Source organism: Macaca thibetana, chromosome 8 (genome assembly GCF_024542745.1).
Source record: "Macaca thibetana thibetana isolate TM-01 chromosome 8, ASM2454274v1, whole genome shotgun sequence".
NCBI classification, from domain to species: domain Eukaryota; kingdom Metazoa; phylum Chordata; class Mammalia; order Primates; family Cercopithecidae; genus Macaca; species Macaca thibetana.
This window is the reverse complement of record NC_065585.1, coordinates 63,643,671-63,661,482: the sequence shown is the minus strand read 5'-3', so window position 1 is coordinate 63,661,482 and position 17,812 is coordinate 63,643,671. Positions and strand designations below refer to the sequence as shown.

Below are 17,812 nucleotides of genomic sequence, written 5' to 3'. Positions count from 1 at the left end.
CAAATCCATGGTTTTGTAGATTTGACTTGAAAAAATCATTAATTCTGATAGATACTAATATCCAAAAAGAGAAATGATCAAATGGTGTGAGAATCTAGGAATATTGCATGGGAGGTAGGAATGAAAAATAGAAAAGGGTAATCTACAAGAAAAGAATTTGGCCTTTTCCAGTGGGAACATACCATTTGGAGGTTTTTTATGTTTGCAATTTTTAAGGACAGAGATGCTCATTATGAATGTGTCTGTGTGTTTGGGCTTGGCCAGCCTAAGATTTTGTATATAAGGAGGCTTAGGAGTAATAATGTGATTAGAAGTGGGCTTGTAATAATGTGATTATTATTAGGAGTAATAATGTGATTGAAGAGGTTGGAGTTGCTAAGGAATTTGTTTTGAGGTTGTATTGCCTGGTAAACATAATGCTTTTACTAAGATTTTGTGTTTATTGGGGTGGCTTGGTTGCATCCTCCTGCTTCATTTCAAGCTCTGCCCTTCGGAGTTGTGCTTTTAAACCTTTGAACACTGCTCATATGAGGTATAAAAGGATTAGCCCAGACTATGTATATCTGTTGCCATGAGCTAATGACAAACGTAATATACAATAATACACATGTCTGGAAAGTAGGAAGATCTATACAAGTAAGGGAAATGTATTAATTTTATACTGAAAGCTTTTATTATAAAATGAGCCATTATGTCCTCTGCCTTATTTTGAAGCCATTCACCTTTTAATACTGTAACTTTTGCAATGCCTCATTTTCCCTCCAGCTATCCTGTAGTCCAGTTAACTCAGCAAGCACAAGTTTATGATGGATTATTTAAGGTGCTGGAAAATTTTAATGGTTAGTCATGGCAGTCATGTTGTGTAAGACTCTAACTGCTTTAAGTAAAAGCACAAAGTTCAAAATATAACTCCATCTTTATAAGTGCTTTTTTTTTTTTTTTTTGACATGGAGTCTCACTCTGTCACCCAGGCTGGAGTGCAGTGGTGCGATTTTGGCTCACTGCAACCTCCACCTCCCGGGTTCAAGCGATTCTCCTGCCTCAGCCTCCTGAGTAGCTGGGATTACAGGCGTGTGTCACCATGCCTGGCTAATTTTTGTATTTTTAGTAGAGACGGGGTTTCACCATGTTGGTAAGGCTGGTCTCGAACTCCTGACCTCGTGATCTGCCCACCTCAGCCCCACAAAGTGCTGGGATTACAGGTGTGAGCCACTGTGCCCGGCCTTATAAGTGCTTTAATTAAAACCAATCTTATTATTAAAAACAAACCAAAAAAACCTTGTATTGATGGATGGTAGCTATTGCAATTTCTTGTTTTGGCTGGATGCATTGAAGGATTTAAAATTTAATATTTAAGGTGTGCCTTAAACTGCAAGGCTCCCTGACTTATTCTCATACGGGAATTTTTGCTGCTTCAGATAGCTGACAACATGCAGATCCATACTCTATCTCTTAAGATTTTCTTTTGGAACTGATTCCAAGTGAAATTTTCTTAGGGAAGATGTGAGTAGAAGCTGGGTATGCAAAGCATGTCTATAGCAAGGAAAGCCAGATGAGTGAGGGTCAAAAAGCTGGTTATAAAATTTAAGGGAGGCACTAGGTTTAAATAAATGTATTCTCCAATCTCAGTGATTAATTTTTTTTTCCTTTTTTGATCATCTGGCCATATACTTAGAAAAGACTCAGTTCCCTGAAATGGATTACTTCGAATATTCTCTGCAATAATTTAATGTGGTACTCTCCATTTCTCTACCAACTGCCTGTTGCTAAGCCACCAACACTTACTGTCCTTAGGAAGAATTAATATGCAATAATCAACTTTGTGGAAGGCATATCTATGTACATAAACTTCAACTGGGAAGTTCTCTTTAAATAAAAATGACACAATATGCTCCAAAGCTGTGTGTGATTACAGAATGAGAAGGCTGAAAAACTACTCACATTTGTCAAGTAAAGCCTCAGAGAAATATTATGGTTTTACCACTAGGTGGAAATAGAGTAATTTTGAGTATGCTTTTTCAAGGCCATGAACTACTACTGCAGGAGTACTTCATAAACTGAAGGTGATCTAATAAATTATTTAGTTTTAATTCTCATCTCCTTAAATTCACAGATGATAAAACTAAGGTTCAGAGATATTAAGTAAAATTGCATCTGTCTTGAAAAAGGCAGTTTTCTAAGCTACTGGAAGAAGAGTTGCTAGTAATTCTTGATTCTTCAATCATTTTCATCCATAAGAAGAATGTGTTATTATCTTCCAGTGTGAAGGAAGACATGATATAACACCTATATTACATACGTGCTGTTACTAAAAATAATGAACAGTACAGTTACTAATGTTCGTAAGGACAGGCTAGGATAAAACTATTGTTTCTTGTTTCCTATGTCGTAATTAATCACAATCAAGTGATGATTCTCCTTCTTTCCAACAAAGAAATACTCAACCATCCCCATAAAGTTACATGAGACTTCAGTGAAATTTGTTTTCACAACATTTTTGGTTTTACACCTCATAATGGGTGCAAGGTAAGTAGCCTAGAATAGGCCTTTACTTAGCGGGTGAAGAGAATACTTACTGCTTTTTCACAGCTTAAAATCCATTACCATAACTCTTGAGAAGGAAAGAATCTGAGTAGTAGAGCTTAAGGGGCATTAGGAATAATCTACTCCAATCATACATCTGTGTACACATCAGATGAAGTGTCTGAAAACAAGACATTCAATGTGTTTCCCTGAGGAACAGAGCAATCACCATGCCCTTTTTTGTTCCACAAGATAAAATAACGGTTATTATTTTGGCCATATATCTTTGTTTTTTCTGTATGTTTTAACACAAAAGAACGATTTCCACTCATCACATTAGAGATTGTGTTTAAACCTAAGTTTTAGGTAAGGCCTTGGGATTAAAGGCTATTTCTTAAGTAGCTAAGTATCTAGTACTCCAGTGCCAATCTCTTTTTGATATTTCTGTAACACGTTAGATTATGATAATTTAAAAATTAGTATCAGAGTGCTGCGTCCTATTATTACTACATTCTATACAAAAACGGATAAGACATGTTGAAATGGCACATGAAGAGCTCAAACACACAGGCAGCCCTAGGAGCTCCCTGAAAGCCAGGGCTTCTCATCACTGAGCAAATGATGCACTCAGCTCCCCTCGGAACACGAATGTTTTCTGAGCAGTGGGGACATGCAGACCCTTATTGGGAAAACAACTGAGTGTTAAATGGTACCACAAGGAAAACTGGTGTGACCCTAAACTTAGGGCAGGGACTTGAAAGGGATGCAGTTCAAGGGAGCAGCATATTGGGAGATAGCAAATCAACCTCAGATTTCAATTTTGTCAAGGATGATACAAGAACTAGTAGTGTCTCGGTGACTATGGTCTACTCAGAGCTCCGTCATCAGGTGTGGTCTGATTTCATAAGGTCTTCAGTGAGTTGGACCTGGATGGGGATTCTGGTTCTACCACTGTGCACTTTCTTTGCCCTATTTTCTCTTTTGAAAAATTGGGATAACACCCCTAGCAAAAATATAGTGGAGACCAATGTCTATAAAGTGCCCAGGAAGCACATCTAGCACTTAGTAGCTACTCAATAAATGCACATTACCTCTATCGAAACGGCCAACCTGTGTGGCAACTTCCTCACCTCAGTCCAGTCCAGGGAGGTCAGTCCAGTCCAGGGAGGTCAGCTCCAACAGGCACCCGGGAACACCAAGTAATAAACTGTGAAAAGTACACTTTGAAATGTATCACGTTCTACGCACATGTATAGAGTATTATTATAGTTCAAGAGAAAGAGGGAACCCGCTGGTGTCTGAGAAGAAACCGTGAAGGGTGCACTACGAGGGGAACATAAACTAATAAAACATTCTTGAATGGCAATGACAATCACTAAAGTTGACACTTCCTGCAGTCTTTTAGTTTAGAAACCACACTTCCCGAGACGTCCCCCGTTCCAACAGGCACCTTCTGATAAAATCCTCTAGCTCAACTCAGGTATATCCCCACTATTGGGCCAGGGAGACCTGCGGATGGCGAGAGCGGGTTCTCTCAGGAGGGTGTGGATTGTGAGCTTGTCCGCTGGCAAGGAGCAGAAGGTCAGGGAGGCACCGTAGTTAATCAATCAATACACCAAACAGCCGATCAATCACTTCCTGCAGTCCGAGGCCGGCGAGGGCTAATCGATTGGTCCGGGTATTTTGAAATGAAAAACGGCGGTGGATAGGCTGTCAAACGGAAGGGTGAAGGAGAGGCGGGGCTGGGCCTCCAGGTGCCCCCTGTGGCTTCCTGGGCCTGCAGAGGCGCCGAAACGTGCAGGCGCCGGCGTCCGGGAGGCGTGGGGTGCTGAGGCGAGTCCCTGCTTGCTGGTTAGCACCTCCCGACCCCGGGAAGGCCCGGGGGGCGCGCGGCGGGCGGGGCGAGGGCCGGGCGAGGCCCGCCTCCCATTGGCCGCATAGCGCCGCCCTGCGCAGAACGCCGATATAAAAGCAGCCGCGGGCGTCGGGCGCCTCACAGCAAGCTGCCACGCCGACGCCGACGCCGACCCCGTTCTGCACGTCAGCCCGCCCGCGCCCACCATGGCCACAGTTCAGCAGCTGGAAGGAAGATGGCGCCTGGTGGATAGCAAAGGCTTTGATGAATACATGAAGGAGCTAGGTGAGGCACCCGACCTGGCAGCGCCTGCAACGTGGCGTGTTTGTGGCCGTCTGTCCTTCGGTCCCAGTCAGCGTGCCAGATTCCGGGGCAGGAGATGCTCGGCGACCTATCCCCAACCCCTCCCATCTTCCCCACCACGCGGCCGTTGGGTGCAGCGCGCGCAGCACCACGCGGGCAGGCGTCTAGGAGCAGGGAGCGTGCGCGCCTCCTGCCCGCCCGCAGGCCGCAAGATTCCGGAGGTAGTCCACCTCGTGATCCACCTACCTCTCTTATGCTTCTTTCCCCTCGCCCAAACAGCAGCCACTCTGCATTGCTTCCTGTCCTTTAGTGCGCGCACCCGTCACCTCACGCTGCACTTCTTTCGACCCCCTCCAGGCGACCCTCTATTTCCCTGTTTTCCTCCTTTACTCGTCCTTCCCCTTCCTGCTACTATCCTGGCTCTTCCATTTACCCCATCGTGGCAGCACCCACTCCCCTTTCCCTCCCTGTCGCATCTTTTGTTCCTCTCTGGCGCGCAGGTTGCCCTCCCTTCTTGGGGACGCGGTGCTGGCGCGCAGTTTCCCGCAGAAATCCTGTAGACGGGTCTGAGCGGCGCTGCAGCTTCAGCTTGTATTCCTGTCAGCCCCATCTCCCCCAGCTCCTCTGCTCGCCCTCAGCAGTTGAGCCGAACTCTTTGGATTGGCACCCCATGGAACACCAGGGCCCCCGAGAAGCGTGGCGCTGGCGGTGCAGACCTGCTGCTGGCACTGCCGGGCCGGGGCACCGCAGTGGGAGGGTGGCCTGTGGGAGGAGCGCAATGAGGCCGACTGTGCCTGGGGGTGGCCATGTGTTGCCATCCTGGTCTCTGCCTCTTGAGGGTGAGGGGGAAGGGGGCAGTGGGCTTTGCTGGAAAACCGTAACAGAAACTGCCTGGCCCTGCTGCGGCAAACTGCATTCAAGATGGGTGTGGCCCTGCGGAAAGCGTTCCGAGGGAGGAGAATCTCAGTAGTAAGATTCATTTCTCTCACTCAAAACAGTGCTTCATTATAAATTACTGTCCTTTTCTGTGCCAGTGACAGATTGCATGCTGATTGAGATAACTGGATAAATTGCAAACAAAAATGGACCTTTGTCACAGGCCACTAGGAAGTGAGATGGAGTTAGCATAGCATGGATCCTCTCTGGAAGGGAGCTTCCAGCCCTAAGGGACGGCTGGGACTTACAAGGTTGCTTCAGAAGCCGGTATCCACAAATGTTAACTGGTTGCTCGCTGGTGAAATAACTACTGTGGCCCTCTATTGATACCTTGTCGCCGTGGCACTTCGGAATCACTCCTTCAGTACCCTTTATCCAAGACAATGTGGTGTTAAGGCTGGTTTATGGTGAATCATAAGTGTATTTATGATACTATCAGTGAAGTAAGAAGGCAGTATTTTTCTTTTTCCTTGTAAACCTACATCAAGATGACTCTGGAAAAAGCGATTTACTGCACATGTCCAATAAATACAGTGTGTGTGTGTGTGTGTGTACAAGTTTAAGGCCCAGAGAACAAATTGTAGAAAGCAAATTGTGTGTAGGTTTGGAGGGCTTGTTTCCAGGATTCTGGAGTCTTGAAGGTTGTCAAGACTCGGTTCATTAGGGAGCAGTCAGGATGTGAACAGAGCAGAGCCCATTTATTTGTCCGAAGTGAGAGTAAATAATGGCTCAATTAACAGCGGTAAGGCACCAGCCCTGAGCTGGCCAAAGAGAAGGCTCCAAGGGGAACTTTAAAGCCTGGCTGAGAGTTCTTCATCAAGACAATCACCCTGCGTAGGTTGTAGTCTCATTTATGAAACAGTGATTTGGCCTGGATCTAAGGTTTCCTTATACATGTTAACTAACTCTAAGGGGAACGTTAAGGGGAAATTGATAGATCATAAATTAACATACAATTTAATATGGTATTTTATAAATTTCTATTGATTTATAAAGCTATGAAATATTTTTTATATTCGAAGGTAGGATTTTTTTCCCCATTTGTTAGCATCAAGATTGTGCTGCTGACTTTTAAAAGATTGTGCTGTTCGAGTATCTCAGGATCGATTTCTAATTTGTATAGTTTACTAATCAAATATTTATCGAGAGCATTTCTATGCCAGACTGTGTGCTGGAGTCATAGAATGTAATGGTTGGCAGAATCCAGTAAAAAGAAAAAGATTGAGCGAACTCCTGAATTTGCAATTTTGAATACTTTATCTCCACCTTCTATCAACTGCTTTCAGTAAATAAAATTTGGAAGTCTGCATTTCTTACCTAACTTTCTGAAAGCCAGCATAGCAGGGTGGCCAAGAGCTCAGATTTGAAGCCAGGGTGCCCGTCCTCTTGATTCCCAGTTCCATCACTGTCCAGTTGAACGATCTTGGGCAAGTTACTTCAGTGCCTCGCTTTCTCATCAGTAAAATGGAGACAGTAACATCTGCCTTTTACAGGGCTGTTGTAAGCTTATCTGAGTTTCATATATGTAAAGTGCTGGCTCATACCATGGGATATGTGTTTACAATAGTTATCAATAAGCAAATAAGTGAAAATATGCTGCACAAAGTGGTTACAATGAAATTATATTGCTTTTATCATGTAAATGATAACTTTGGTCTTCCTGTTTAACATGACTTAACATTCTACAGGAGTGGGAATAGCTTTGCGAAAAATGGGCGCAATGGCCAAGCCAGACTGTATCATCACTTGTGATGGCAAAAACCTCACCATAAAAACTGAGAGCACTTTGAAAACAACACAGTTTTCTTGTACCCTGGGAGAGAAATTTGAAGAAACCACAGCTGATGGCAGAAAAACTCAGGTCAGTCATGACATGTTATGAAATCACAGAAGCTTCTAGAATGATAGGCTGTATCAATAACATTTTACTGTTTATAGGCAAGAACTTAATGAAAAAGTTATGAATTGAGTTTTGTCACATTAGCAAAAGTATCAACTTCATCGTAGAATTGGCATCTTTTATAAGTTACTAGGTTGAAAACCACAAACTATTGTGAATAAAATCAATATGGGTTAATGAAGTAGACTCAGAAAGGAGAAGGTGAAAAAAAAAGTTAATTAATGAGGTTATGAGTCATGGAAACTCTTATAATGTACTTGGAAGATAAAACATTTACTTCATTTTTGCAGACTGTCTGCAGCTTTACAGATGGTGCATTGGTTCAGCATCAGGAGTGGGATGGGAAGGAAAGCACAATAACAAGAAAATTGAAAGATGGGAAATTAGTGGTGGTAAGTGTCAAACTGCTGTGTCTTAGCTTCTTGTGTGCATTCGTAGTTCACATAACTGTTCTGTATCATTGATCATTAACAGAACTCAGTTTGGAAGAAAAAAATAACAAGTTAAATACTAGAACACTGATTTTTTGAGACGGAGTCTCACTTTGTCGCCCAGGCTGGAGCGCAGTGGCCGGATCTCAGCTCACTGCGAGCTCCGCCTCCCGGGTTCACACCATTCTCCTGCCTCAGCCTCCCGAGTAGCTGGGACTACAGGCGCCTGCCACCTCGCCCGGCTATTTTTTTTTTTTTTTTTTTTTTTTTTAGTAGAGACGGAGTTTCACCGTGTTAGCCAGGGTGGTCTCGATCTCCTGACCTCGTGATCCACCTGTCTCGGCCTCCCAAAGTGCTGGGATTACAGGCTGGAGCCACCGCGCCAGGCCAGGAACACTGATTATTAAGAAAGTCCTAGTGGAGATAGAGAAGTGACATGACATAGCAGAGGATTTGGCTGGCGTCAGGGGGAGTTCTTGCTTTGCTGCCACATTACAGTGAAATCTTGGCAAGCCCCCAAACTGCTCTCTTAGACACACATTTTTCTGTATATTTAAGGAATATTTGCCATGACCAAAAGAATAAAGATATATTCAACACATTATGAAGTGGAATATTTCTCCTTGAAGAACCTTGTAAGTTTGGATTCCTAGGATTTGATTCTCTTTGAAGCAATGTCTGGAAGTTTTCCTGATTTGGCTCTCTGTTTGTCTGTGTACTGGAGAATGTGATTTTTGCACATTTAATTTTGTACTCCTGAGATCTTTGAAAAATTATCAGAATTAAAAATTCCATCACCTTTGGACAGGAATTAACTTTCTTAAATTTATTTATTATTATTATACTTTAATTACATGTGATAATCAGGTTGTTCATATGTATACTTGTTCCATGTTGCTGTGCTGCACCCATATGATTCATTTACATCAGGTTAACCCCAATGCAATCCCTCCCCCCTCCCCCCCTCCCCATGATCCCCGGGATGAAGCCCCTTCATAGTGGATCTGTAAAACATGCATATTATAAGCAAAACAACAGCTTCTAGCTTCTCTCAAATCCGTGAATCCTGAAAGAAATTTTCTCCATCTATGAATTAGATTACGTGATTTTGTGGGACTTTGATTCTAATGTTTTAACACCACCACTGCTGGAATATAAGGCTAACCTAACTCTTTAATGTCTTTCCTTCTCCTAGGACTGTGTCATGAACAATGTCACCTGTACTCGGATCTATGAAAAAGTAGAATAAAAATTCCATCATCACTTTGGACAGGAATTAACTAAGAGAATGACCAAGCTCAGTTCAATGAGCAAATCTCCATACTGTTTCTTTTTTTTTTTTTTCATTACTGTGTTCAATTATCTTTATCACAAACATTTTACGTGTAGCTGTTTCAAAGTGTGTTGGATTAATTAGGATCATCCCTTGGTTAATAAAGAAATGTGTTTGTGGATCTTTCTTTGAATAGGTCTGTTGAGAGAAGTTAAAAACAATGTTTCTGCATGGTGCAATTTATTGAGCTATAGATGTGTGGGTTTGAGATAATCATTTTGGTTCTAATACATGTTGTATGCGTTCTTTAACCCTTAGGGTTTGTTCCTTTCCATTTTAGTTATCGCCTCAATTTCAGAGCAGGGCCTATTGGTCCTATTCAGGGATTCAACATTCTTCCTGGTTTAGTAGGGTTTCTGATTCTCTTGGAAGAGTTTAAGTGTCCAGGAAATTATTCCATTTGGGTTTAGATTTTCTTTTATTTGCGTAAGAGGTGTTTACAGGAAATTAGCGATGAGTTTTAATAATTATTAACTGAGTAAAGGCTGGGGGAGTCTTGAGGGTACTATATTAAGATGACACTCTAGCAATTTAGATAGCTACTCTTACAGGAAATACTGTATCCATTATTTAAGCTTTCCCTATACTATTTGAAGTTTGTATGAACTCAAGAATTTTGAACTTCTGGCAGAGACCATTCTCAATAAAAGGTGGCTACAACATAAACTTTATGATTCAAATTAGAGCAAAGGTTTAATTAACCAGCATTGACTAAAATATTTTTTGTGTGTATTTATATACACATATAAATAATATACTATGTATAGAATAATCAGAATTCTAGTGAGTCTCTGTTTCTTGGTCCCCAATGCAAATATCCACAGTTCACATTTGGAGAAGCAGGCTGTTGGCCCTGAGCTAAAGCTTTGCATAAATGATCTTTAGGGCAAACGTTAAAGGGCTAGTACGACTATATCCATTCTGCAAGTAAGAAAACTGGTTTTTTACTAACTAGTTCAAGGATAGGAGGTAGTAGAGCTGGATTGACAACCTGTATCTCATCAAGTCTACTCAATGTGTTCAGTCATTCTACAAGGCTGCCTCTTTGTAGCTTGTGCAGAGATCTTGTCTAAAGTCCCTAAGTATACTAATTGAGACTTCTGAAACCACTCTCCATGTGAAGAAATGTTAACTGGTAAGCATCTTCTCTTAGGAATTACCCACTGCTAGCAGTTAGTGGAGGTTTTCAACTCACTGATACTCTAGTCCTGTGCTGTCCAATATGTAGCTATGAGTCACATATGGCTATTGAACTTTTGAAGTGTGATTAGTCTGAAATGAGATGTACATAGGGGATTTCAAAGGCTTAGTACAAAAAGTAAAATGCCTTAATGATTTTTTGGTATTGATTGCATATTAAAATAAATTATAATAATAAAGTTAATTTTACCCATTTTTTTTAATGTGGCTAGGGAAAATGTAAAAATTGCATGTACTTCCATTTCAGTCACGCTTATTTCAGTCTCTATGCTAGGGTTCTTTCATCCACATTTTCCGCTTCTTATAATCATATGCGTTTATTGACATTCTCCCTGAACCAAGCATGATTGAGAAGTGGAAAATGTGGATGAACGAAGAACCCTAGCATAGAGACTGAAATAAGCATGATTGAAAATCACATAGGAAGTCTATGTCAACACTGTCCAATAAAAAATATGACAAAAATGAAAGCACAGGACCCATAATATAGTAAAGGCTTAATGTCCCACCAGCACTGCCCAATATAACTTTATGTGACACGGAAATGCTCTTTAATATCTGCACTGTCCACTGAGGTAGCCACTAGCCCTAAGTGAGTATTGAGCACTTGAAATGTATTGAGTGCAACTGAGGAACTGGATTTTTAATTTAGTTTTTATTAACTAAAATGTAAATTTTAAGTACCCACATGTAGTTAGTGACTCTTAATTTGGACAGCATGGGATGTTTGCAAAATTGAAGTTCTTATGTTTAAAAATTTCAGACCTGTTCCTCTTGCAGTATTCTCTCTCTGGATTCATGAGAATGTCATGTTTCCAGTGTTTAGGCTAAATGTCTAATCTTTGATTATTTCTTTCCCATCTTAAATCTAATCCATTAGCAAATTATTTGTTTTACCATCAGAATATACCTAGAATTCAATTGCTTCTCACCTCTTTCACAGATACCACCCTCATTCAGACAACACCATCAACTCTCCCCTTCTCTGCCATTTTGCAACTTTATTCTCCCAAAGCTATCATTTTAAAACACAGGTTACAACATGTTACTCCTCTGTTGAGAACCCTCCACTGGCCTCTCATTTCACTAGGAGTAGAAGCTAAGATCTTCATAGAGTTTCTATCTGATTTGCCTGTGTCTTTCACCTTCCCAGCACCCCCTCCTTATTTCATCTGCCACTGTCCTCTCAAATATTCCCTCAAACCTTGGCCAATGTTGATGCAAATGTGCTCTTGCCTCAGGGCCTTTGCACTTGTTTCCTCAGGGCCTTTGCACTTGTTTCCTCGGCCTGAAACACTCTTCCCCAAGGAGGCTGCAGCCCACACTTTCTCCCTTCCTTAGAGTCTCTTCCCTAAAGGTCACCCTAGCAGTGAGTCATTCCCAGACCACATGATGCATCAGAGCTGCCATTCCTCCCCCACATTCTCTCCCTGAGCTGCTTTATTTTTTCCTCATAGTCCTCACCTTTATCATCAGTTCTAACTATACATTTACTTGTTTTATTTCTTAATTTTTTTGGGTATTGTCTGTCTCTGCAATAGAAAGTAAGTCTTATGAAGAAGGGACTTTGTTTCTAACAGTGCACACACTCTCTAGTATGCAATTAGGGGAGAACTTGACTTACAAAAGATGCTTCATACATATTTGTTAAACGAACGAATTTGTTAATAAATTAATGGATTCCTGACGTCTATTTAGCACATTTTATATTATTTAAGACTCGTTATGATATTGCTTCAATCGACTTTATTAAAACCATATTTCTTACTTTTTTACAAATGATTCAACTTTAATCAGGTCTCTTACCCCAGAATAGTGCGCTTGATGACTGTGGGATAAGGATGTTTGAAATAGGAAGTAAGGAATTCAGCCTTGCTTCCAAACTGGCATGTCATGGCACTCTGGCCACCAAAAAATAGGCTACCCAGTTTTGATCAATGTATACAGTTTATTTTACTGCAACCAAGCACTCTGCTAACAGGCAACGCCTGTCAAGCAGAACTGGACCTGAGGTGTTTGTAGAACATGGTGAAGAATATGATTTGCCAGAAGAAAGACAGTTTAACACAAGTCAGCCTCTCACTAAAGAAAAATATACAGGAGAAAGATGACAACTTTCGTATTATGTCCTTGAGCACCATGAGGGCATCAACTGTTCTCTTCAAGTGAAGTCCGAGTGCCTGCGGATGAATGGTTGTAGTGAATTGCCACTGTGAGATCTTTGCAGGCAAAATGAGCATTGTTTTTTTGTTTGTTTGTTTGTTTGTTTTGAGGCGGAGTCTCGCTCTGTCGCCCAGGCTGGAGTGCAGTGGCGCGATCTCGGCTCACTGCAAGCTCCGCCTCCCGGGTTCCCGCCATTCTCCTGCCTCAGCCTCCCGAGTAGCTGGGACTACAGGCGCCGCCACCACGCCCGGCTAATTTTTTTGTATTTTTAGTGGAGACGGGGTTTCATTGTGTTAGCCAGGATGGTCTCTATCTCCTGACCTCGTGATCCGCCCGTCTCGGCCTCCCAAAGTGCTGGGATTACAGGCTTGAGCCACCGCGCCCGGCCATGAGCATTGTTTTATGCTAGTAGTGATTATGATGATGCATCTATTGCTAACATTGTCAAAGATTTCTTGAGTCTCAATCTCTTTAACTGTTTTCTCAAAATTCTGGTATTTGAAATTGTGCTATGACCATGAAAAGGTTGAGAACCATCTTGTTGGCACCTAGATTTTGATGCTGCCAAGTCAACTTAGACTATTACTCAATTCTTGCTGCTCATAAACCAATGATTCTTAATGCCTATTCCATTTTGAATTCACTTTTAAGTTCATGAGAATAATTATAGTGTTTCCTTGGGTTTCATGAATTCTCTGTTCTCCTTTTCTAACACTGCCCTCTTAGAATTCACTGCCATTTGGTGGGTCATGGGTGAAGTGAGTTGGTAGAAAGGGCTGATGAAGCTGGTGAACTGGTTTGGAAAGCTGAGTGACATGTATTTTGAAATGTTGTGAAAGGCAAAGTGGTATGACTTGCAGCTGGTCACACAGCAACTGGAAAATAATTGGAGTCTTATGATAACTGGTCTGCCAGGCTCTGTCACCAGATCTTATGTAAACATTTGCTTTTGATCCAGTCTCTCTCCTCCTCCCATGGCCTCCTCCCCTCATACCTCCTTCTCCCATACTACATACTTGGAAAATGTCTGAAAAGAGGATAATTCTTTTTTTTTTTTTTTTTTTTTTTGAGACAGAGTCTCGCTCTGTCGCCCAGGCTGGAGTGCAGCGGCCGGATCTCAGCTCACTGCAAGCTCCGCCTCCCGGGTTTACGCCATTCTCCTGCCTCAGCCTCCTGAGTAGCTGGGACTACAGGCGCCTGCCACCTCGCCCGGCTAGTTTTTTGTATTTTTTTAGTAGAGACGGGGTTTCACCGTGTTAGCCAGGATGGTCTCGATCTCCTGACCTTGTGATCCACCCATCTCGGTCTCCCAAAGTGCTGGGATTACAGGCTTGAGCCACCGCGCCCGGCCGAGGATAATTCTTAAGGAACGTTTTTTAAAGGTGCTGGCAACACATGGCATGGTGAATAAGATAGAGTACGGCGAAGGTTCTTTCTGATGGAACTGACATTCTAGTGTGAGATGATGTGTCTTAGTCTGTCCTGTGCTGCTGTGACAGAATACTTGAGACTGGGTCATTTATAAAGAACAGAAATTTATCTCATATTTCTCGAGGCTGGGAAGTCAAAACTTCAGGGATCTGATCTGGTGAGGGCCTTCTTGATACATCATCCCAAGGCGGAGGGTGGAAAGACAAGAGAGAGTAAGAGAGCAAGAGGGGACTGAAATCACTTTCACAACAAGCCCACTCTTGAGATAACCACCCCACTCCAGAGATAATGACATTAATCTATTCATGAAGGCAGAGCCATTGTGACCTAATCACCTCTTATTAGGCCCCACCTCCTATCAGTGTTGCATTAGGGATTACATTTCCAACACATGAACTTTGGGGAACACAGTCAAACCATAGCGTGATGAAACATACATGATTCAAATAAATGGCAGGGCGATAAGTGCAGCTAAAAATACAAAACCAAGTAGAGTGATAAGGAGTGAAAGTGGTGGAATCTGTTAGGTTGGTGCAAAAGTAATTGCAGTTTTTTGCCATGACTTTGAAGTGCAAAAACTGCAATTATGTTTGCACCAACTTAATACTTTATATGGGATGGTCAGGGAAGGCCTCTTAGAAAAGGTAGTGTTTGGACTGAGACCTGAATAATGAGAGAAGTAGGTAGGCAAGTGAACATCTGGAGCAACAGTGTTCTAGGCAGAGGGACTAGGCGCTGCAGAAGCCCTGAGGTGGGGACTGACAGAACCACAGAGTGACAGAAGCTTATTGAAAGAGGAGCAATGTGGAGCGAGATGCGGTCTGAGATTTAGGTGAGAAGCAGAGTGTGTAAGACCTTGTAGCTGCTAGTGAGGGATTTAGGTTTATCTAAGGACCCAGGGAAACTACCGAGAGTATCAAGGAGGAAGTGACAGATGGCTGTTTTAAAAAAGATGTTCTATTTTCACTTTTGCGATGAGATACTGATATTTGGAATAACTTACCAAAGACACTGAAAATATTGGACAAAATTTGTTTTTTAATTGCCTTAAAGTGACAATGAGCTGACAAAATCATGAGGAATTATGTGGCCTATTTCTGGGAATCCAGAGAAGCAAGCCCAACTGACAGGCAAGTTTTACCCTGGAGTATTAATTGCAGGTCTAGGAGACATGGCTGAGAGACTGAGCTATGCTTTTGGCAGCATAGGAAACAACTGGGCCTTTTTCTGATGATAGGCTGACTCCATCCTCTACTGTCTTGGAGAAAGTTCTCTGAATGTTGATAATTGGGTTATAAAGATGTTCATCCAAGTGCTTCTACACTAGCAGATGATTGGCAAACATATAACTTTCTAGAAATAGAAGGTTAAATAATCATAATATAGCCATACAATAAAATACTAACTGGAATTTAAAAAAAACGAAAAGACAATAGCTTGGAAAAAAGACTTGTAATTCACTGTAAAGTGGAAAAACCGGATATAAAATATTATGTACATATTATACCATTTGTGTAATAATGGGTAATTAAATACAGAAGAATGTTAACAGTGCCTATCTCTTGGGTTTGAGGTGATGTTTAATTTTTATTTGCTTATCTTTCTATTACAAAAATGCAAAAACATTTAAATGCCAATAGCTTGTTTGTATCTTTAATAATAAACTTATATTAGAAGATGTTTCAGAAAAGCATAAAGAAGTAAATAAATATCCTTGGAAGTCTCACTTCTATAGAAAATTGATATTAATATTTTGTTATGATGCATTCAAATAATTCTTCATATATTTATATGCATAAACATCCAAAACATTTTATACATGGAATCATATAACACAGTCTTCTCTTGCCATTATTTGTCTTTTAAACCTGATTTAAGTATAGAGTCACATCTTTTTTTAACTTCATAATATTTAACTTTACTTCAACTCTATAATTTCTTTTATCAATTTCCTCTTGATAAATGTTTGAGCTTTTGAAAAAGTTTTGGAGTTATTAACAGTGGTTTGATAAACATTCTTTTCCATTGATGGAATATAATTATTTAAAATATTTAAAAAATATTTATCCTTTGGTTAGATCCCCTAAAGCACTCAAGCCATGATGTGACATAAGCCAAGTAATGCCTGGCTGCAAACAAAGCTGGCTTCACAAAGTTGCAGAATGTAGTAGGCACCTGGTTAAGGAAAATTCTACCCCACAAAATATTTTGCCCCCAACAGGCTAACAGGGAACACATTTTTCCCCCTTTTTACATTAAATATCTGAATGTTGGGGAAGGGGAGATGTTTGTTCTAAAGTTAATCCTAATGGTAAAGTTAAATGTCCAACATTGTGTTTATACTGTAATGGACAGTTTTGCTCTTTCTCATTGCTGAACTTTATGCAAGGGCCTGGTGCTTATTTGGGCACAGCTCCAGAGGTCTTCATTCTTATTCTCACCTGAGTGCATGGCCCTGCCAGGTCGTGTATAACCTGTGCTATACCTCTGTGTGTACCTGTGTGCATAGGCCACTGAGGCCCTGGTATTTGGCTTAGTTTCTGTCTTGCTTTGCTGCTGTTTGGTTTGGTTTATTGATTCTCTGAAAGAATATAAGGGAGAAAAATCCCAGAGAGATGTTTCAGAGTTTCAGGACAGTAGCAATGAAGATAGTATTCACACAGAAGTTTAGAAAAGTTAGATATAAGAGAACAAAGATTCCTTTCATCATTTAGACACAGTTGGTTTGACAAAGGTTTTCAGCAAATCACATCACCAAATATAGAAACTAAACTTGCTGACTCAGTCTATTGCACTAACCACTAAACTCAGCTTCCTCCCTTAGCTATACAGGGTGGAAACACGGGGGAAAATGCCACCCTTTCTAGAACAGGCAGAGTTTTGGAAAATGGCCAGTTCTGGAGGCTGACTTACATAGTGCATCATTTTACCAGACGCATGCCACACCCAGAAACTTTGCAGAAATCATCATGACAGAGATGAGATAATCTTAATACTTTCTGATTTTATGTGAAGATTATTTACCATGCTGATAGAAGGTTTTATGAGAATTTAAATGTTTCATTCTGAAAATAGGCAGTAATTCCAGAATCCCAGAAAATTTAAATCCATGTCAATTTGGTATGTTTGGACAGTCGATGGGGAAATGGTGCTGTTTCAATTCCACGTCTATAGGGCATAAAGACACATGTTAAAATAAGAAATAAGGCACCACACCAGAATGAGGCAACATAATGTGAATGAAGGCAGTAAGTTCAAGGGATAATTGGATAAAACTGTCATTAACATATTTGCCAAGGGGAGAGTTGCATTTTCACTATCATGTCTCTTATTTCATTATACCAGAGCCTGTATACCTGTAGTGATTCTTTCAGGACTTAAGACAAACACTTTATTTATTCTAAAACAAATTGATACAACTTATATATCACATATAAGAAGTCAGTTGTCTCTTATTGTATTAGTGTTGATCAGTTAGCTGATGAGGTCTTTAAATCCTACCCCAGTGACAGCATGTCTGGGATGGATGTCTTATTGATTGATTGATTCATTCATTCATTCAATTTCGCAAATATATGTTGAGTCCCTACAATATGCCAGTTATATAGTGCTAAGAACTGGGCCTACAAAATTGAATAAAGTAAAAGCTCTCACCTTCATAGAGCTTAGAGTCTGGAGGGAGAGATAGACAATAAACAAAAATTGAACTAATAATTATAAATAGATTTAATTGCCGT

At 41.0% G+C, this 17,812-nt stretch overlaps 1 protein-coding gene across 1 annotated transcript; it reads left to right on the top strand.

Moving 5' to 3' along the window:
• The first annotated feature begins 3,766 nt into the window (after nucleotides 1-3,766).
• FABP5 (fatty acid binding protein 5) lies at nucleotides 3,767-9,400 on the top strand. The gene is made up of 4 exons (XM_050802248.1): nucleotides 3,767-4,663; nucleotides 7,306-7,478; nucleotides 7,808-7,909; nucleotides 9,144-9,400. Exons 1-4 carry the CDS (start codon nucleotides 4,585-4,587, stop codon nucleotides 9,195-9,197), a joined length of 408 nt encoding a protein of 135 aa, XP_050658205.1. The 5' UTR covers nucleotides 3,767-4,584; the 3' UTR covers nucleotides 9,198-9,400.
• The last annotated feature ends 8,412 nt before the right edge of the window (nucleotides 9,401-17,812 follow it).